At 39.8% G+C, this 22706-nt stretch overlaps 2 protein-coding genes across 4 annotated transcripts; one reads left to right on the forward strand and one right to left on the reverse strand.

Moving 5' to 3' along the window:
* Positions 1 to 1056: 1056 nt before the first annotated feature.
* Positions 1057 to 7866, reverse strand: LOC115592397 (bromodomain-containing protein 3-like). Of its 2 annotated transcripts, none has more exons than XM_030435067.1 (11): positions 7723 to 7866; positions 6607 to 6961; positions 5026 to 5163; positions 4803 to 4938; positions 3514 to 3638; positions 3127 to 3408; positions 2905 to 3033; positions 2625 to 2807; positions 1745 to 1869; positions 1389 to 1663; positions 1057 to 1279 (listed from the first exon to the last, which is right to left on the reverse strand). In XM_030435067.1, the coding sequence occupies exons 2-11, from the start codon at positions 6799 to 6801 to the stop codon at positions 1176 to 1178; spliced, it is 1692 nt and encodes a 563-aa protein (XP_030290927.1). In that variant the 5' UTR covers positions 6802 to 6961; positions 7723 to 7866; the 3' UTR covers positions 1057 to 1175. The 2 variants fall into 2 exon arrangements, with proteins under 2 accessions (XP_030290927.1, XP_030290925.1); XM_030435065.1 differs by having other exon boundaries at positions 2610 to 2807.
* Positions 7867 to 8002: 136 nt separating this feature from the next.
* Positions 8003 to 20075, forward strand: wdr5 (WD repeat domain 5). Of its 2 annotated transcripts, none has more exons than XM_030435073.1 (14): positions 8003 to 8139; positions 10389 to 10498; positions 10670 to 10778; positions 12424 to 12497; positions 13211 to 13300; positions 13786 to 13875; positions 14028 to 14111; positions 14204 to 14259; positions 16615 to 16661; positions 16806 to 16881; positions 17096 to 17129; positions 17396 to 17470; positions 17610 to 17697; positions 18968 to 20075. In XM_030435073.1, exons 2-14 carry the CDS (start codon positions 10421 to 10423, stop codon positions 19066 to 19068), a joined length of 1002 nt encoding a protein of 333 aa, XP_030290933.1. In that variant the 5' UTR covers positions 8003 to 8139; positions 10389 to 10420; the 3' UTR covers positions 19069 to 20075. The 2 variants fall into 2 exon arrangements, with proteins under 2 accessions (XP_030290933.1, XP_030290932.1); XM_030435072.1 differs by lacking the exon at positions 8003 to 8139 and adding an exon at positions 8393 to 8758.
* The last annotated feature ends 2631 nt before the right edge of the window (positions 20076 to 22706 follow it).

Consider the following 22706-nt stretch of genomic DNA (forward strand, 5'->3'; position numbering starts at 1 on the left):
AACACACAAGATGCAGATGCAGGAGGAAGGCATGACTGATATGGGGAAACAGACAGGGAGTGATTAATAAGACTCGGGTGAAATCAGAAACCGGGCAGGAAAACAGACAGGATAATCCTTTCACATAAAACAGGAAATCACCAGCTAAAAACCCAGACCATGACACTTTGACCTTGACGGATTATGTCACCCGGCCGTGCTGGCCTGAGGTTCATTGAGCTTAACACTGACCCCGAAGTGAATTAACTTAATATCTCATATTTAATAAGTTACAGGTAACTCACCTCTTGTACTTTGATTTCTTTCTTTTATTCAATGATGTCAAGATGTCTTTAGGAGAAACCGGTATGTACATATTTAATAACATTATTAAACAAGTCTAGCAGTATTCATTATTAGTAATACAATTATTCTTCATTAAAGGTATGGAAATCAGTACAAACACGTCTCTTGTGTCTCAATCTCATTTTGAATAAATAACTCACCCTGGTGTGTTTTTCTGTTTCCTCAACTGCTGCCACTGGCTAAGCCCAGACACCACCCAGAGGTGACAATGGGAGCCAAGTGACCTCCTGCCAGAGTAGAGTCGCTCCACCACCAGGACCCCTGCAGCACCTCCCTGTGGTAGCACAGGGTAACTGCAGGGGTCCTGGAGGTGGAGCGACTGTGCACTGGAGAGATAAGACAATGTGGACCATGAGTCAATGTTCCAGCAGTGCATTCAGGGATTCCACGACAGTGAAAAATTGTTCAGTGATGTTGGGTTAACATTAATCTTCCTAAATGCTGAATCCAAAGCAGGTGTCAAAACATTTCTATTGGCTGTTATTTTGGCAAACCCCAAATATTAATTAATTACAATTACAAAAGAGATTATGTATGTGTAATATATGGACAAAATCAATTCAATTTCCCGGATATTGGTTGAAACTCTTATGTTATGAAATGTGCCCTCACCCCAGCATCATCCCATATAGCTACTGAATTTATAGTGTGTGATTAGATGGATATTGCAGTTAATAAAGAGAGAAAGAGAAAATCTGCATGAATACAAAGTCAGTGTGTGGGAAGTTTTATTTTAACCATAGAACAAATAACAAATACAAAAATAAGCAATCTTTGAGGAACTCTTTCTTTGTAACAAAAAAAGAAATAAATAAAAAATATTAGTGTTGTCATGATTCACTGTTATCTGAACTGGAGTCACTGGAGTTGCTGGTGGCAGAGTCTGAGGAGCTGCTACAGCCGTTGTGATGAGATGCAGCTTGACCACTTTTCTCTGGATGAAGTGGGAAAAAAAAGGAGGTACCATCATTGATTAAGTGCTACATTAGCATTTAAATGTATGGGGTAACTGTCGCCTTAATGGCAGCAATGGTCACACTTACTTTGAAATTTCTTAAATTTCTTATACAGACAGGACTTCACGTAGTGCTCCAGCTCACGCAGAGTGGACGGCTTCAGTATCTCAAAGTCGATCTCGACCTCGTCTGGGTTGCTGTCACACATCGAGGGCTCTAATGATTGAATGATGTGCACCACGCGGCCCAGTTTCATGCCAGGTAGCCTGTTGATGTCCAGGCTCAGCTGTTGCTTCTCGTCGTATGTCATCGGCAGAGATTCGTCATCGGAATCCCACTCTTTGCTTCTCTTCCACGGCTGCCTGAAAATTAAAGAAAGAGTAGTCAGGGTCTCTACATGGAAGTGACATACTGTGAAAACAGATTCATGTAAAACGCCTTACCTGGAGCTGGAATATGTACCGCCTTTACTTTGTTTGCCCTCCTCTTTCTTCTCCTTCTCTTTCTTATTTGGTTTCATCATGGGGACTTCAGAGAGGGCAGTGAGTTGCTCGTGAACAGCTTTAAGCTGGATAGAGTGTCAACAGAAATAAGTTAGTACGGTGCTACCCAGTAGTTTTAAACTCAGACAAATAACAACACTTAGAAATCAAAGGAGAAGTGAGAGTCAAAGTATCTTCCGTGTTAGCAAGTTGGAGAGGATGTGACATAAAGTGTAGGAATAAAGACAAGGAAGTCTTGCTGAGTGATTTACTGTGTGCAGGATGATTTTAGCAGTCAACAACATTGTCTCCAAACATCAGAGAGAAGGAAAGAAAGAAGTCATCTGAAATAGTCTGTGCATCTATTTCTCCCTGCCAGAGGCAGATAAAAAGGGTGGCGGAAATATTTTCGTCAACGTATTCATTAGATCTCGCAGACAAAATCTTAGCAGTTGTCAGCTCTGTGCATTGCCTTGCAAACAACCTGCAAGCCTGAGATGGAGACACACGCACCAAAGAAAAGCCAAACTACTGGTTGGCAGGAGAAACAAAATTGACCTTTTAAACATTATGAAACAGTTTCTTGGATATGCGCAGTTATCCCAACAGAGATGTTTTCAATATCTACAGTTGAAAAAGGGACATTGTGTTTATTATGCACAGCTGCATGTGAAGAGGATCAGTGGAATATTCACTTTCATTAGCCATGTAAACAGCTTAGTAGGAATAGTCATTTTTGGATAACTGAAATATTTTGTTCATATAAATGTAGTCATTGACATTTTATAACAAGAGCCGGAGTTAAGAGTTCTGTGTAGGAACCCACCTGTTCTGCACCCACCTGTTCTTGCAACTCAGCAAGTCGGGTGGCACGCTCCTCTGCTGAGTCTGACCTGCTGAACTTTGCCGAGCTGTTGGCACCAAACCCACCAAAACCTGAACTCTTAGCAGACGCGCCACTCATTGGTGAAATCAACTCCACCGTCTCCTCTGGCATCTGTGCAAACCTCTGCTCGAACACACTCTGAAGCAGACACACAGTGAAGCAGAAACCTGAGCCTAAAGAACCAGTAAACCATTCTAAATTCTTAATTACCGAATGTTAAAAAGTCAAAACACACCTGGAGTTTTCTGGCAAGAGCATTGACATCATGATGAGGAGGGTTGTATTTGTAACAGTTGGAAAAAATTAACCTGACATCTGCAGCGAAGCCTTGTGCATCTTGGTACTCTCCTCTATCCATCTTTTTCTGGAAGTTATCAAACACATCACCCGTCAGAAAAAAAATCAAATTGGCCACAGAGAAAATGGATTTGTAGTAGTACGCATATATAGGTCATACTTTGACAGTGCTGAGATCCATGGGATACTTGATGATGTCGTGGTAATCGTGCAGCTGCAGAGCCACGGCATCAACAGGCTTGTAAAAAGGCCAGGCGTAAGCTACGTGCTTCTTAGACAGCATCTCCTTCAGGATATCGTTGCAAAACTTGAGCTGTTCGTTTGGTCGGCCATCTTGTGAGGCTCTACGTCTCATTCGTCTTTCTGATAACTCACTCAAACCGCTTATGGCTGTGGAGGACGAATCGGTGGTGGCGCCCGCCTTCCGCTTCAACCCTGTCTTCTTCATTGCCAAAAAAAACCCACCACAATAAAGGGAAAAATCTTCTCGTGCTGTGTGACTCTAAGATAAAATGACTGAGGGTCGGAAACAAAAATGGTGACTCACTTTTGGGGAGGACTGTGATGTTCTTTTGAGCACTGAGGACGGGCTGGAAGGAGCGTAGCTGAGGCTGGACTCAGATGTGGGCGTCGTAGCTGATGAACATGTGGTTGCAGTTGGATTCTGCCCTCCTGTATGCATGTATTAATACAAAATAAAGAAAAAGAGAAAAAGCACAAAACTACATATTTTAGACTAGTTGTAATCAGAATGTAATGTGTACATGTTTGTTCTTATACTTATTTAGGAGTGGATATTAAGATGTTTCTGTTTGTCCTCTTTGCTTATAACTTGTAACTTGGTTATAATGTGTATAATGTTTCTTACAGCTAGATTGAGCAAGAATAAGTGTATATGCTGCACTGTTGTCAACAAAAAACAAGTTAATTTTATAAACCAAACAACACATTGATTAATCTAGAAAATAATGGCTAATCAACAAAGAAAATCATCATTAGTTATATAATGTTTTTCCATTTTCTAAAAAATGCAAGGTGAATTTAGATCTTGAATCTTTTTTTTTGTTTTTTTCCATCCACACATAATGGTTAATCTTTTCTCTCTGTTGCTCTGTGAATATTTCAATTTCAATTTCAATTGGTGGCAGTGGTGGTCATATCAAGTGTCCAATCTAACACGTGCACATACACATTAGAAAAACACCCACAGAGACCACAATAATAGCTGTTTATACTTCCAAATGCATTATAATATATACTGGAATGACAAAAACCACCCAAGGAGAAATTCAACTGGAGTGTCTGCAAAGTGAAACCTCACTCGAGGACACACAGGAGGAAAGTTTAGCACAGTGTCATTTAAACTGAGAGAAAAGAATGGGAGTAACAGAGTTTACTGATGCAGTTAATCAGTGCTGCTGGCTGAGACTTAATGTTGACAGTGATGTTCATGCAGGCTGTTTTATTTAAAGAACCAAGTACTACATATCACGTTTTGCCTCACGGAGCTTTAAACTGCATCTTTTACTAAAACAACAGCGCATAATGAGATAAACATTTACAATAACATTCATCAGGTTTTGCATGCCTGTAAACGGCTAAAGGCTAAATTAAGGAAAAACAGACATTTTAAGAGAGATGTTGGTGCCACCTTAAGTCCTTTCACTCGACAGAATAAAGGCTCAGACAGCATTAAAACTGAAAGCAGCATGGGTTGGTTCACAGAAAACCACAAACATTCACGTGGCCTGATTTCTAGGACGCTAACTCCTACATTATTTGGGAACATGTGCAGCAGCATGCAGGAGTGCTACCTTGTACAAATACGTGAATTACCTGGGGAATTACTTTTTTTGCCCTTTCCTTTGGCGGTCTGAGGAATGACCTCCACTTCCTCCCGTGCCATCTGGGCAACTTTTTGCAAGAAAACCTTTTCCAAGGCGAGGGCCATCAGCACTATGTCATCTGTAGGCTGGAAGAAAGAGGGAAATCTATGAGGGTTTAGTTTTCTGTGAGGGTGAATCCAGCCTGATGCATTGTTAACCATGACGCTCCTCACCTTGTTATATATGTAGCAGTTGGTGAACATGGTGTTGAAGTCTTGCATACATTCACTTGCACTCCAATAGTAGTTGTTCTCTAGTCGTTTCTTGATGGTTCCCAAGTCCATGGGAGAGGTTATTATCCTATGATAATCCTGATTTAGAAGAAGAGCCAACGTGTCAGACGAATGTAGTCTTGCTTTTTATTCTTTAAACATCTTTGAACTGATATACCAAAGTCTGACTGATGAAGAAGCAGTTTTCCATTCACACAAGTTTCCTATGCAATAAAGGATTATTACCAACATTTCAGGTGGGCTCACTTAAAGATTAAATACCTTACGAAGAGTTTTAGATGATCAGGCTAAAATGTTGTCTTTGTTTATAACCTGTCTGACCACATGTGTCTCTTACAATGTCAGACTTTGCTGTAGTGATGTTCCCAGAGGTCAGTTATTATTTCAGCGGAACAATGTCGCTATGGCTGATAGAAATGATAACCATAACTATGTTAATAAAACCTAAGCAGCCATGCAGTTGATTTTAGTTGAATTTCCCCTGGTTCTGAGATATCTGTCTTTGTTGAGGTGACATTGTGTTTCAAATTCTACTTTAATTCACCACCAACATCTCATTTCCAACCGCTGCCTCACTTATTCTAGATAATCCACCGTTTTAATTGGAGCTAATTATGAACTACAGTAGGGACTACTTAAGAAATAGTCCCCACTCAATAAGTTAATCAATTAGTTAAATTCAAGCACTTAAGCTTCTAATTTGAAGCTACTTTAAATTACTAAGTCAATAATTAAGTACCTACTAACATGAACATGTACATACATATAAAAAATGCAGTTATATACATCAGAATAAAGGTTATAGGCTCTTAATAATGGAGACACTGAGACCAAGTGCAGAGCCACATGCCAATGTCTCTAAACTCGCTGATGTGTTGTGTTGTGCTTGAGGATTAGGGGGGAAACCAACACAAAGCCAGCAATAGAAAACAGTGTTGAGCAAAACTTAGACAACAACATTGCCAGCTGAAGTGAAAGAAAAACAAAAACAAGGGATATTCAGGGATTTAAAGGCAGTTTTACTTCAGCGAAAGATAACAGAAAAGCAGGCACCTTCACACAAAGCAAGACAAACACATGCATGACTACTGATCGCAGGCAGTTAAACAGTAGGCATGGTCTTGTCACCTAGTTTAGGTGTCCAAAGCCTATACATGGTTTTCTTTTTAAAAAACTTTTTTTTTTTTGTATATCACAGCCCGAACATTTTTTTTTTTTGGGGTTGATACAGCTGCTTTTACCCAGGACATTCATCAGGATTGCAGTTAGTGAAATACCATATAAAAAAGTGCAGATTTATACTTTTCCAAAGCCACTACTGATGCAGCAAATGTGTGTTTATTTTAAGGATTGATGTCCTGAGATGTTTTTCACTTACCAACTAAAAAAAACAAAAAAAAAAACAAGAATGTGCTTATTTGTTTTGGAGTGTACACAAAAGTAACCAATCGGTGAGAAAATGATTGGGCTGCATTGGAAATACCATTAAAAGTCTGAAGGACATTTCCAACATATACTCACTGATAGTCCCAGAGCTACTGCATCAACAGGCTGATAGAAGGGCCAGGCGAATTGGTGCTTCCACAGGGATTTGATCACCACATTCTGCATGAACTTCAGCTGGTTGGTCCTCCGGCCTGGCCTGCTGGGGTTGGTCACCTCTGGAGGCGGAGGATTGACAAGCTGTGCAGCGTCTGAGTTTGGCTCTGCTGACATGATGATGGCAGCTGGATGCGACTGGTTCAACAGGTGACACAAACTCCGCTGGCTCCCGTTGTCTTCTGTGAATTCTGCCGTTCTCGTCTGTCAGCTTGTCAAAGGCTCTGAGGGGAATCCAGCCCACTTCGTGCATAGTTTTCATACCAGACAATACAATCTGTTGACATAAAAACAGAGTTATGAGAGTGCTTTAGGTCAGAGAATCCTCACAACAGACTCCGTACCAAGAAAAGCTTTCCAGGTGCATCTTGCCGTGCACCATCCAACATAATTTACAATGAAAAGATATCAATCAGTGCCTGGCATTAATTATCTATCTACATTTACAGCTGAATAACATTGAGTTCTGCTTCCATAGTATCATGCTTTACATCTGCGTCGATGGATTTAATAGGTTTCTGTTGCCTGTGATGACTGAAATGGTCGACAGCCCATGATTTTAATTAGCCCCATTAGATATAAGTTAGCTAGGTGGTGGAAAAGATTGCTAGGGCTAATTTAATATAGGATGATGGGGAGTTTATTGTCACTTAATGCGGAAAGTAAGTGGGGGAAAAAAGGCTTGTATGACAGTTAAAGGAGTATCTAACAATTACGTTACAGTTTATGGCAATAAATAAACCCAATTTACTGGCTTTAGTCCCAACACGACCACTTTATTGACTACGCGTTAATATAAAAAACTAACTTTGAAGGGTGGAAAGACGAAGTCACTTTTTTCTTTCTTTTTGTAAGTACTATATCGCACCAGACCTGCTGTAGAGAAAACTAAAACAATTAGCAAACACTTGGATGGAAGTTAATGTGAGGAGCTACAAGTCACACTGGCCCTGTTTAGCTAACTCAATGCTAGCAGGCGAAAGTTGACATGAGGGACAGCTAAGACATTAACCTAAGTTTAAGTTTATCTTGACTAACCTGGCGTTACATGAGATTTTGCTCACAACGGTCAATTCCGAGAGTCCTTCTTTGTTTTAGCGTTAAGAAAAAAGTTTTCTCACGGGCGGAGCTATCTGATTATGGGGAAGGGTTAGTGATAACTAGGCTAACGCTAGCACGTATCTTCAAATAACGGTAACGTTAAGTCCATTTTATGCTCGTTTCGCGGGGGATGACGGGAGAGTCGCGGCTGGAAACCTTAAGGGATCTAAGATGCCGAAGTTTTTACCAACTCGTTCTCTTAAGAAGGCACTTTGGGGTGGAGAGTTCAGCGTCTGCTCAACTTCAGATGCGCTAACATCACAACACAGAAGCCCAGATGGACAACGCACTGGACTGCAGAGAGCAGTTATCACAACTTCTCTATCGAAGTTTCTTGACGGCAAACCCGCAGCCGTGAGTTCTGCGGCTCTCCGCCCTCGTTAACCACAATGGCGGACACTGCCGCCTACTGTGTTGGAGTACGTAGGGTGTACCAAAATATTTCAAATCTAGCCTAATACAAAATTCTTTGTATTGAAAGTGAAACAAAAGCCTGACATGTCTTTACCCGTACATGTCAGGCTTCTATAAATTAGACAGTAACATAGCCATCGCAGTCCACACACCTGTTTCAAATCAAGACTTTCATATCATAGGTACTCACCTTTGAATTGCTGTACCATTACTTCGACATTTTTGAACACATTGAGACAGCGGACACGTAAAGTTTACCCACTTTTTATGCCGGAAAGCGCCATAAAAAATCAATTTAAAACCAAAATGTCAAAATTAAGTGTTTTGCCTTTGAAGCTTATTGACCCTCATTAGTTCCCGTTAGTGCCGAGGGTACCGCGCATGCGCAGAGCACCACCACCGCACCACATTCCCCGCTTCTCCTCGCAGGCAAACATCCAGGAGCAAGCCAATTGATTTATGCCTTCTCCATGATCGTCTGAAAAAAATATACACGAATTTCTTTTCCCAATCGTCACGAGGGAGTAACGATCTAACCGTGAAGCTGCACCGAATCCCCGTGAGTACCGTCTTTTGACTGATTCCTCATTGTTTGAATGGAGGGCCCCTCCGTGGCAGCTCAGCCAATTTGTCAACAGCATCAATGCATTTGAATCAGATGGCTGCATGATCAGACTACCATTAGCTCTCGTTCAAAACCAGTGGATTTAAAATTGAGTTTTCAGCTCTCATCTCTCTTGCTTAAAATCCTTAACGCTGAAATGAGTATCCGCAATATGCTCAACGCTTCTGTCATGGATATGACTTCTCAGCGAAGGCCCTTTGTTTCAAATTTCATCTTTTCATAATTACTGCATTTAAACACGTCTTAACGAGAACGTATAGCTAATTAGTGCAAGCTAACTGCAAATATAAGCCCAACTGACTGTATACAAGCTTTCTGTTTAACCCTTATAACCGTGCTGAGGCTAACTAACGTTAGCTAGCTAAATGCTAGCTGAAAAGCTAAATTTATAGTTTCAAGAGGAACCAGCGACACAGTTCATGGCTCCTAAACAACTAAACAGGAGGAGCAACATGTCTCCTGTGTTAGCAGAGTTAATTACAGCACTTAATGATACTTATATTGTCATTCGCAGTGGTTACATAGCTGTGAATTGTTTGAAATGACTGCCTTAACTAGCTCTCATGATTACCATACTGTCAGTTAGCTAAATCTGCCACATTTAAAGTTATTATAAAGATTAAAGGGGCACTGTTTCGTTTAGACAATGAATTTTCCGTTAGTAATGAGGTAATAATACAAACTTAAGAGTATTTATTTTTTCCATACCTGAATAAACAAGTTGTCCTCAGAGGAAAATAAGCTCCCCAGAACACTGTTTGAAGCTAGAAAGTTGGCAGGGTCCGCCACATATAAACAAAGTAAAACAGTATGAATTTGTGTTGATCTTTAAGGTCAGCTTGTTTATTGAGTCATTAAAACGAAGAGAGTTTGTTTACTTCGTTTTTTTTGGCATTAAAAAAAAAAAAAAAAAATCATTCAGTGAAGATATTCTTCTCGATTGAATTTTTTCTCCCCCCAAACTATGTAGTGCACCTTTTAACCACTGCTAGTAATTATTTAAAATCACTGGTTTTAACATGCACACGAACAACCTAATTTATCTTTTAAATCTGACGTTATTCTGCTATTTCATACTTGAATGTAGGTAGAAATTAAAACCCTGCATCTTTTCAAATTGGCAGACTGTAGGCGTTTGTGATGCAATGTGTATCTTTTGTGTACTGTGAATGTAACAGCACTTACTAACCCATACATAAGTCAAAGGTGCTATATGTAGGAACTGGCCACCTGTCAAATTCAGACTCAAACGGAAAATAAGGGGACTAGAGTGGCTGCTAACTGCTGCTAACTGTAGCCACCGTTACCAATCATGACTGTCGGGTCGGGGACCTGGGGAGTACTGATGTTTACATCAGTAGCACAGAAGCTCTGGACCAGAACAGACCAGGGCTAGCTGATTAGCATGCTAACTTCAGTGTACATCTCTGTAATACAATACATTGTGGCATCAAAACTGTTATTTCTTCAAATTCTGTTAGTGATATAAATTTTCAGTGTTTTCAACTAACATTCTTACATATTGCATCTTTTAATGTCAATATCTGTATCTTCTACCTGTCAGAGTCGTGCTCAGTAGATGCTCATTTCCTCACCATGGCAACAGAAGATAAGAAACCGGAGACTGACACGAAACCTCCAGTAGTACCATCAGCATCTGCCAGTCAAAGCAAGGTTCTGACTTTTTGCCTTGTTGGTTCGTTTATGTTTACTGTAGGCAAGAAGTGAAATGTGCATAAGTGGAATCTGGAGACATTTCTTTTTAGTTTTTCTTTGAGATATACATGTTTGCATGTTTGTAACACATCAGGGGCACATTCCTAAATGTCAAGTTTTCATTTACAGTCAGCACCTGCCAAGCCAAACTACAGCTTGAAATTCACATTAGCGGGCCACACTAAAGCTGTGTCCTCCGTCAAATTCAGCCCGAGCGGAGAATGGCTCGCCAGCTCATGTGAGTTCTTGAACAATTTTTTCTATTCCCCTGATCATTTTTATTATCCATTAATGGGTCAGAAATTTTCTCAAATGATTGTTTAATCTATAAAATGTAAAAATGTTGAAATAGTGGCATTCGCAATTCCTCAGAACAGTAGAAGACATATTCAGTATGCTTGTTTTGTCCAAAACCATAAGATGTTTAACCCTCATGTTGTGTTCGTTTCATGTTAAACAATTTTGTGTTCCCGGTCAAAAATGACCGGTCCATTTAAACTCATCATAAAAACTGTATAATACATATATTATCACTACTTGTTGTGTTAGATCTTTTTATCAACTTCAGTTCTTGTGAACATTACAAGTTTTGAACTTCTATTTGTTATTTATGGCCTGTATACCTCACTGATCTGAGCGTATACATCTTGAATTCGAGTTCTAAAAAGCATCATTTCTGGATTATTTTGACTATAGAAAATAATCAGATGAAACATAGTATATTGTTTATCACAGACTACTTTGGGTCAAAGTTACCAAGGACATTTGTTTTGAAACCATTACATTTTTTTATACAGTCACATAAAGTAACACTAGTCGTGTTCCCGGTCAAAGGGTTAGGTGGGTCTCAGGTGGGGATGAAGACCAGGATAAGTTCCCATTCTTTGACCTGAATGTGACAGCAGCCTCAGCATGGCCATCCTCTTCATCACTGGATTCCTCCCCATCAGTTAATTCTTGGTCTGGATTATATTCTGTGTCGTCTTCATCCTTGACACTTCCTCCTCTAATCCATCCTCACTGTCAGTTTCCTGGCCTCTCTCCTCTTCACCAGTGTGGTGATCACATAAGTAATCAATAGCCTCACTTATGGTATATCGATGTGCCATGGTGCTGCCACACAATGAACTGTGAGCAAGGCCTCAAAAAAGCATTTATATAGGCTACCAAAGCTGCGAGAAAAGTTCAATATTATTGAAACAATGTTCCAACAACTTTCTGAGAACAGGTGTTGTTCCCACGGGAGAGAGACTCTACTGGGCTATGGTTCCCATGGTGGTTGCCTGGGAACCAAGGTGTGTGCGTGTGCGTGCGCGCGCGCGCGCGTGTCCTTATGACAAATGAGGATGTACCTGAGATCAGTTTTTTTACACTAATTGTAGTCACCCCCATTCATTTCTAATGACTGGTCATTTTTGATGGGGAACACCAAGAGTGTACAAAAGTTGAATAAAATACACAAAATTGTATGCAAATAAATACTATTTATTTTGTGTGTTGAAAACCTCTTTGTGGACAAAGTCATGGACTCTTAGGTCAGTCTGATCAAATTAAGTAAATCTTTCAGAGATAAAACTTTTAAATCAGACAGATTTGACCGGAACACAACATAAGGGTTAATGTGCTGTCATATATGAGAAAGAAAATCAGCAAATTTCTTGCATGTAAGCAGAGAATGTTTGGTTAATCCTTTCAGTCATCTATCAAACAAAATGCCAATCTTCAGAACAGTTAGCTTTTTCTGTAACATTCATTATGTAGTTATGACAGCTCGGCTGGATATTGTATTTAAAGATTTTGATATTTGCCTTCATAAGTATTATATTGTTAACAATAGTGAACCTTGATTAATGCTGACTGCATGTTTATTTTGTGTTTTACAGCTGCTGATAAACTCATCAAAATCTGGGGAGCGTATGACGGCAAGTTTGAGAAAACCATATCTGGACACAAACTTGTGAGTTTCACAGATTCTCATCTTTACTACTGCAGCGTTTATGTTTTTTGGTGTTTGTTTTAAAGGATGTGATTGTTTTTGTTTGAAGTATTCACCATCCTCACAAGTCGAATGAAATATGATCCACCTGTTAGTGATTCAATCGCACAATCTTCTCGATGTATCTCAATATATTGCAATCTCAGAGTTCTATTTTACTGCACTGGGCTACTTTTCCATCAACTAATACAAGCAGTAAGATGTATTTAAAGTCCCTTTTCCTTCAGAAAGTCTTTTCAAAAATCAGACTGCAGCAGTCCCTTTTCAGAACCAGTATATGTGGGACCCACCTCAATACATAAACATGACAAAGACAAAACATAAATCTGCCTGCAGTGCAGTCAGTGTGCTGTTATTTACAAGGTTTTCACAAAGCAGTTTTAAGATAGGGCACTTATTAGACATAGCTAACATCACAAAGGTGTCTCCACTACACACACCGCTCTCTCAACATTTAATGTCACGCCATCGATGGAAAATTTTGCAGGGGCATCTCAGAATCAATTCATTTCCACATGTCATGCTTGGAGTGTTTTTAGCGTCAGTGAGAATCGTGATCATGAAGCACAACTACCAGGCATTACGTAAATTCATACCACGTTGGTTCCATCTCTGCCGTCCCAATCGGAAACCTTGAGCCTATGTTTCTAATTATTCCTCATGCACATCTGCAGGGTATATCTGACGTGGCCTGGTCCTCCGACTCCAACCTGCTGGTGTCTGCGTCTGACGACAAAACCCTGAAGATCTGGGACGTCAGCTCGGTAAGAGGGCAGATGAACTAACTGCTGTTTGAGCTGTCAGAGTTGATGTGACTTTAAAGGGTTTCACACTTATTATTGCGCTGACTGATCTCACTTCTTTGGTGTGGTATGAGTTATTGAATCACTGGCAGTACAATCGAATCATTGTGCTTTATACGTATGCTGCCTTCAAGGAGCCTCGCAATAATGCTCAACAGAACACATTTGCACAAAGGGGAGAATGTGGTAGGAACCTGTCTACACACAGGCTGCAGCAGGGGCTGACAGTTTTGTAGCATTATTCATTCATGAAGTATGAAAATGAAATCCATGCACACACTTAAGACTCATGTCTGTGGTTCCCGTTGCAGTTAAAGTTTAATCACCATTAAAGCTGCGCAGCATTAACTCACTGTAGGTCGTCTAACATTGCTTTGAGCGAGAGGTAATTTTATTTTGTCATGAGCATGAAATAACATTTCGACTCCTTTTTTCCTCTTATCCAGGGAAAGTGCTTAAAAACTCTGAAAGGTCACAGCAACTACGTCTTCTGCTGCAACTTCAACCCCCAGTCCAATCTTATCGTGTCAGGATCGGTGAGTACAAAGATTTTGGCACAAACCAAAATGGAAAGCAGATGTTAGATACTCGCTAAAGCACTCACATCCAGCATTAAAAGCCTGTCTTTGTGTGGTTTTTGGAAAGAAAATGTACAAAAGTGTTTTTTTTTCTCTCTCTTTGCCTCCAGTTTGATGAGAGTGTAAGGATATGGGACGTGAAGACCGGGAAATGTCTGAAAACATTGCCGGCTCACTCGGACCCCGTCTCAGCTGTAAGTTTGTTTTTATTATCAACTTTAGAAGAATCTTCTAAATTCAGGATCAACATGGATCATGCAAAGTGATGGCTTGTCTCCAATCGCAGGTTCATTTCAACAGAGACGGATCCCTGATCGTGTCCAGTAGCTACGACGGCCTTTGGTGAGAACAACCTCTCCTCTTTTTTACCTTCACTTGACATGTTGCAGCTTAGCTGTCAGAAAAGTGTGCCCTCACTGTCAACATTAAGTGTCAGCAGAGAATGTCAAGCCTGGCTTCTCGTTAGCAGATCACTACTCAGTTAGTTGAAGCCCAAATGGAATTTATAACATATTTATCACATTATGACATCAGTGGCATTCATTTTCCTTGTTTCCAAAGTTTTTAGGTTGATTTAATAAAGAAAATTACTCGAGGCCTCTTCAATAAAAATGCAGAGGAAAGGTGCTTAATAGAAATTTCTGATATCATATATATTCTGAAATTATATGTAGCATTTATTATTTCTGTGTCACACAGCTAAAGAACAAAAGTGCATATTTAGTGAAATTCAAAATGTGGGTTTTCTTACCAGAATATAAGCTGTGTTGGGGTAGTTATTAAAAAAAGAATGTATTACTTGATCCGTTTTAAAAAAGGTTATGCATTACTTTACTTATTCCACTCCTGTGGAAGATAATTCGTTACACTACACGTTACATTAATTTTGCGTTATTCTGCAGCATCACCTGAGATGCATTGTCACACGTTTGCCAGTTAAGAATACAACATTAAACCCTAAAGCCACGTATCAGCCCTGTCCTAATAATTTCTGCTCCTTAGTAACATAATACAGGGGACGTAAGGGAGCTGGAAATCCTTAAAAGGGCTACCATTTTAATGAGGTGTTTTTGGATTGAAAAGTGCTTGGATTTAGTATGAGGTGCTTTTACCTTAAAAAATAACTATATTGACTCGGCAAGGTTAGAGAATGCCTAGTCTACTCACAGACAGGCGACACATTTTGAATAGCGGCACTTGTTTGTGTTTTCCTGAATGTCATCCCTAAGATGCTATCACAGAGTTTCGGCTGATCTGATTTCATCTGATGTAATGTGATGAAGTGAAATAATAGTTTCGAGTGCATTTGTGCCCTCTGTACGAACATGTTATTTACCACCGCTGCAAGGTGCCAGGAAGCTGAGAATTCCCCTAACTGCTTGAAAAGTGCCTGAATTTGACTATGAAAAAAGATGTAGGGACCCCGGTCACACCACCGACGCTGACAGAAAGTACTGAAAGGCAGCCTTAAAATAGAACTCAATATCAATATAGAAAATAACGTAAAAGAGCGGAGCTTCCCAACACAACCTAGTACACAAATGAATTGCTTTAAAATGTATATAAGTAAGAGACTGACTTTACAGTAGACTAGTCCAGATGATTTGATTTCAGGAGGAGTCGTCTCTCAAGTCATCTGCTCCTCCTCGCGGTAGTGTTACCGTGCTGAATGAAATCGGTAGACGTCAGGCCATTGTTGCGTGAGTTTGCAAGAAAAGGCACGTTGATTATTAGTTTTTTTCTGTCAGTCAGCCAATTACACAGATAATTGAAGAAGATCTGTTAGGCAGATAACAACGTAAAGTTTGATTAGTAATTGTTGTTCGATTACTCAATTTAGAAGCAGTTTCATGTTAACACTTCTGCATTACAGACAAGTTGAATGTGAAGTGTAAAATAAATGTCCCATATTGTCATTATACTGTCGCTAATAAGCGTTGGTGTTATCAACAGGGTTTAAAATGGTGAAGCTCAGCTTTTGTATCCTAAGTGCGTGTGTGTTGTCTGCAGTATTGTGACATCTGTGATTGGCTGTTGTTTTGTTCTGAGTTGACCAATAGGAGTAGACACTATGATAACAGTTTGTGTAAATGGTGTCTGTGTTCTACTGAGTTGAAGAGCAGACTGGAAACAAAAAGCACTAACATGCTGTTTGTAAGGTTTCTGCTGGAGATCTGTGTTCCCATATGTTCCACATCTGAACACTACATGAAAACGAACCACAGCTCTATTAACTGCATTAAAACTGTGCAGCAGTGTGATCGGCCTGCTGCTGCCTGTGTCTCCGACAGCTGTCGTGTCTCTCCAGACACACTTCAGTAATTATGAGGTCTTTAAAAAAAGACGAGCTCGTCTGGTTCGCCGGGCAGCTCTCCTCGCACTGCATTCTTGTGTCGACATTGAAAAGTATTCATCCACCAAGGAATAAATGTTCCGCGTCACATTTCTCATCCTTGCTGCCACTTCTGTTTTTATAATCCTGATGCTGTAGCAATCAAAACATTTTTCTTTTGGTTTTGTGACTTAACATGAACACAACCAAATATTTGCAGAGACAGCATCTAAAAACGTTTAGCAGATGTGGACGACTCGCAGCTAAATTGTTCTCTCATGCTTCTGGCTTATTCATTGTTTTCTCTAACAATGAAACTTTTGAATACCTCAATAACAATTTTGTCTGTTTCTTCTCATTCTCAGCCGAATCTGGGACACAGCGTCAGGGCAGTGTTTAAAGACGCTCATAGGTAAGTTTACACCGTAGAGCGTCAGCCACCCTCAGCCCCCCGGCACTGTCAGAGTGTCCCCTCACTCCCACTTTGTTGATCACACATATAATTATGGTGTAACTGTTTGTGTGCTGACGGCGCTCCTGTTGTTGTGTTTGTTAGACGACGACAACCCTCCTGTGTCGTTTGTGAAGTTCTCCCCCAACGGGAAATACATCCTGGCTGCTACACTGGACAAGTGAGTATCACGTCCAGCAGCTGCAGGACAGTGAAGTCAGTGCTCCTCTCTGTTGTGGTCATTTTGTTAGTCTACTCTTCACCAGCAGATGGCGGTATAACATCATAATAAAGTTTCTCCTGCTGTAAACAGAACATGAAATGACTATGATTAAAGATTATGGACTTTACAGCTGTTTCAAAGATGCACTGATGTATTTATATTTACTTCTCAGCACGCTGAAGTTGTGGGACTACAGCAAAGGAAAGGTAAGATCAGCTGAGTTTTTTATGCTGTTCATTTTATTGGATACATGTAAATACATGTTAAACATATCGAGACATCCTCTCCACTGACGTCTTATTCATAAAAAAATGGAGGTTGTTTTGATTATTTTCTGCATTAAGTTGCATTAAGAGTACTCCAGCATAAAACAGCTGTTTTGATTACAAGTAAATACCTTACTTCATCTGTCGCTTATGGTTATGTTACAGATTAACTGAATTAACTGTTCATTTTACTTCTAACATTTCAGTGCTTGAAAACGTACACGGGCCATAAAAACGAGAAGTACTGCATATTTGCAAATTTCTCTGTCACCGGTGGAAAGGTAAGAACAATGTGATGTGGTTTTAATATTCCTTCCTTCTATTTTTTAATAATGTCTAATCTGCACAGTTTTTAAGTGTGTGTCTAAGCTTTTGAACAGATTAACATGTGCAGCTCAATGTAACTCTGCTCTCTCGCAGTGGATCGTGTCGGGCTCCGAGGACAACATGGTTTATATCTGGAACCTGCAGACAAAGGAGATCGTGCAGAAACTGCAGGGCCACACAGGTACAGGAGACACACTCACTTCATTCTTTTAAACCATACACCTTGGATGTGTACACCTGGCATTACCATGTGTTTTGGGGTAATGTGATTACAAGTGGACTGCTCTGAGTAAAGATGCAAACTTACCCAAGATGCATTAAGCATACATAACTCATGACTACAGTGAGGAGCTAGTCTGGGCCACGAACGACCACATTCTTAGAGCTGTGTGTATACAAAAGTACCAAAACTCTGCACAACAATAGGCATGATGGATTACACACTTTTTTATTTCCATTTGGTTCACTGTAATCTTAATTACACATTTGTCACCTGCCAAAATGAGCAGCAGATGTTTGTGAACACACTGTCCAATTCAGGTGATTTTACTTTAACTAGAAACCACAATATCCACAGACACCCTTGACAAATTGCTCAATTTAGAGAGTTGTTGAATGAGGAGACACTTAATAAACTCTGCAGAACACTCTGTGACAGATTCTAAATCACTGGTTCCTTCTTGAAAATTCTGCCTTAAATTCAGTACATTTGGTGGCTTTTCTTCTTGTAAAAATCGTTGTGACATCGCTGTTTCGGCCTGTCAGATACTCTCTGTCTAAGGCTTGTATTACCTAACATTTAGCAGCTGTTTGAACACACCGTTTCAACTGAGTTCACCACTTAATAGATGAAAGAAGAGAACATTTTATTGACGGAAAACATGTAAAATTTTTAGACAAATATAGGCTACTTTTTTGTTGCCAGACTCCCTTAAGAAAAGGCATCATTATGTGAATTGATGAGTTGGGAGAAGCTAAATGAACTTCATGAAACGCAGTCAATGACTAAACAAAGTCTTAATAATTTGAATCTTCTCGTAAATTCAGTATACGTTACACATTATTATACATTATTTCTTTCTTATCCCAGCGATGTTGTTTTTTTGCATATCAAGCGGCACACTGAGGACCTATCATAAGTGGTCGCTAAAGATACATGAGACACATTTTCATGCCTGGCGTGAACTGACGCTGATAGAGATGTCCACTTGTGATCGGATTATCAAAAGCATGTTTGGACCAGACACACTGTCCTGATGAGGTGCCAGCTGTTTTTCGGTCAGTGCTGTTTGGACAAAATGCAGAATCATGCAGTTCATTTGTGTAGCTGTATTTTTAAAAACATTTTTTGTGACTGTTAATCAGTTGTTTTCAGGATGTAATATATTTGTAATACTCTGAACCTCACGCGGCACTGTTTCAATCTTCCCCCCCCCATCTCTTCTTTTCAGACGTCGTCATATCGACCGCCTGCCACCCGACAGAGAACATCATTGCATCCGCGGCGTTAGAAAATGACAAAACCATCAAGCTATGGAAAAGCGACTGCTAAGCCCTTTTTGGATTTTTTTTTCTTGGGCCATTCATATTTCTTTTCTTTTTTTATATATATTTTTTTCTACATTTTGTTGTAAGAAGAGAGGACTTGTTTTCTAACAGAGAGCTCCCGCGGGACGCGGAGGGCTTTCAGGTAAATGAAAATTCAGCGAAGAGAACCAAACGAGACACATCAGCCACACACAGTATCAGCCGAGAGTCAGTCCTGCAGTGGACGTGTTCCCCATCTCTCCTTTAAATGTGCCGGATTTAGTTATCTTTTGTCATACTTTACAACAAATGTCCACACTCTGGTGCTTCAGTATTCGCCGTGTTAACCCTGACGTCACTGCTTACAAAACAACTCACACACATGCTTTCTGGTCTTGCACGATACATGTAATGGTTATTTTGGCCTTTCTAAGATTTCTTTTGCCTTTTTAATTTCTCGTACGTGTAACTAGATGAAGGATGTCTGAGGATCCATTTCTGTTATTTATTCCCTAATATGAAATGGCCAGATCTCAAGTGAGGCCTGTGTGCCATAACGAGAAATGTTCTGAGCAGATTATTATGGTAACAAACCAGAATTTGACAGTGTTGGTAGGTCTGAAAGAAGAAAAAAATAATAATAAATTAACATGCCTCAAGAAGATCTCATGTATGATGTTGCAGATTAGAGTGTGACATCAATAACAAAAAAATCCAGATATGATGTATTTTGAATTGAGCCCCCGTCCTGTTAAACATGTCTGACTTTAAACATCTTTCAACAGCGACCAAATGCAGTTTTTGTGTTCTAGGTTTTTGTACATATTACATCAACACGTATTGTGATCTATTTTTTAGTTACATCATTTTTTTATGTGCTCTTCTGCTTAATTAGCTTCATACTGTAGTTCTGCACACAAAGCCAGCAGTGTCTGTTCTCTGTAGTCAACCTGGATTTTGTGGCGTATATGTTTGCATCCGACAGCTATAACCTGCGTCTTAATAAAACCAGTTTTTGTATGTTTCATTGTTGTCGTGAGTGAGCGTGCATTTCTTTTCTTTTTTTTTTTAATTAAACGGGACACAGAATCAAGCAGCATCAGTCACTTTAAGTTTTTTAATAACCTTTTTTTCTGTCCATGAAAGATAGAACATCAGAGAACAACCCACAAAGAACAGATGACAAAAATTCCATCTCCTTTTTAAAAATAGACAAAAATATAATGAAAGAAGACATTCCCGTCTTTTGCGGCGACGGGTTGAAAATGGCAAAGTAAAGGCGACACAGTTACCAAGGTGCCAAAGCCGACTAACTCCTCTCACCTTTTTAAAAAAATTTTCAATCTGAAAATTGTCTTGTTGAATAAGCTTTTTCCACAACGTATATGACGGCCCACAGAAGATAGGGGGAAAGAACGGTACACAAGCAAGGGATAAAATTACCTTTGTACAAAAATAGAACTTTTTTTTCCAAGTGTTTTTTTTTTCTTTTTCTTTTTTTTTTTCCACTTGAACATTTTACTGTCTATGCAACAAAGAAAGCAGTGATTGTGTCACAAGCTCAGCTTTTTCCTGATTACACTTTTTGAACATACAATTGCCAAGCAACACATAAATTTTGGGAGGGTTTAAAGTCTTAACCTTTTTTGTTTTTTTCCTCTTCCATGTTTTGTTTTTTTCTTCTGTTTTTTTTTTTTTTCTGAGGTCCCATAAACTGCCGAGAAAGATGCTGGTTCCTTTGAGTTCAGAGCTGCTGCGATTCTGCTGGTTGATCACGAATCGATTTTTATAAAGTCAAGGTCGAAAATGCCAAAAAAAACCCTCAGTAATAAAACTCTGAGTCGTGGAACAATTTTGGTCTGAAAGACTCGTCTCCCTCTTTCGACTGTTGGAGATACTCAAGGAGCAGATCTGTCGATATACATTTATAAATATATACACATATACATATTAACAAAATAGAGCTTTATGTTATAAAGCATTCGTGAAGGTAATCATTCTGCGTGGGTGATCCTTGTCTGTTCATTTCCTGCAGGGGGGGAGTGAGCTCGCACGTCATCCACTTTATGGCTTAAGATACCTGCGGTCACCGGTCACAGTAAACTCAGAGGAGGAGACGTCAGACTTCAGGAGTCGGAGGGGGGGGAGATTGATTTTTTTAGAGTCGGGTCACCCAGTCGGAAAATATCTGCTTTTCATGATTAAAATCGGTGACATTCCTTTTAGCAAAAGAATCAAATCTAGCCTGATTTTTTTTTTCTTTTACAGTAAAATCTTCTCTTGCCACACAGCTTAAGTTGAAAAATGCAAATAACAAATTCTTGTTTGACCAGACAAACGAGCATAACTAACTTTTTCCAGGACATAAATACTGTAAACAGCTGCAAACTGGCAGTCAATACTGTCACCTGGATAATCGGTAATAATGCAGGCTACCTCGATGACGCTGTCGGGTAATAACGAAACACTGAGCCAATAGGTCATACTGAAGTTATTGCTACTCTTTACAGTCTGAAAATGCACAGATACTGAGGTCTGGTCTGATCAAGTGGAACATCGATGATAATAGCGCAGTGAGAAAAAGTGCCTTCTGTTTTTTTTCTGTCTGATTAAATACTTGTAGAAAAAAATTCAAGTAATGTTGCATCGCTGCCTCTCTTCCACTAGAGGGAGCTCGCTGCTCTCGAACAGCCGCTCGACCCCTCGTCCCGTCTCACCCAAACTGCTCCCTGACTGGAAAAGTAAATGTTGTAGTTCAAGTGTACAGTATGTGACATTACAGAGGCGGCATCTCAACCAACTCTTTGCTTTTTTTTCTTCATAATGGAAGAGATCATTGGGATCACTTTCCTGTAGGTGGAATAACATCTGCAAACATTCCCCTCCAGTGGAGGCCATTGGGTGAACCCGGACCCAATCACGATGAAGAACTGACACACGGTCATTGAAACGTTGGTGTCATGGTTGGGTTCAACAGTTGAGAGTCCTGATGGTGCCACTATAATCACATTATTAGACTTAATTGTTCTCAATTAATATGGTGACAAACTCTAAACTTTAGGGTGCAGTAAATGCCGACAGCTTGCTTTTAAATCCTCCCGTTGCTTCTGTCTGGGTCCATTTCATTCTTTAAGCGATGTTTTAAATGAAGGCAATGAAAACTAGAGAAACAGAGTTATTAATCAGCACCTCCAGGGAGGTTATGTTTCCTACCATGTCCGTTAGTTGTTTGCTAGTTGGTTGGTTTGTGATCAGGATTACTGATTAAAACTTGGTTGGAGGATGGGTCTCAGCCCAAAATAGACCCCCTGTACTTTTGGAGCACATCTGGATAAAGGATCCAGGATTTTCTTCAAACACAGCAGGGGGTGGGTGTTGATTTTCTTTTATTTTTCTTGGAATAATGCGCGATGAAAAGAAATCGTATTTAGATGGCTGGTATCAGTGAGTGAGAACAAAAGGAGACTTGTTGGGTGTTAGTGGAGGTATACACTCTACTAAGTGCCATTTTAGTTGGCTAATTTACTTCACGTACTTTTTATTAGGGCTGTCAAAGTTAGTGTTATAAAATTAAAAGCATTAAAGCGAATTCCTCAGAAACAAACCTGAATCTGAGAAGAAATGGATAAAGTAAAGGGTCTTTTGAAAGGCCAGTTCAGCTTC

The sequence above is a fragment of the Sparus aurata genome, chromosome 12 (assembly GCF_900880675.1).
Source record: "Sparus aurata chromosome 12, fSpaAur1.1, whole genome shotgun sequence".
Lineage (NCBI taxonomy): Eukaryota > Metazoa > Chordata > Actinopteri > Spariformes > Sparidae > Sparus > Sparus aurata.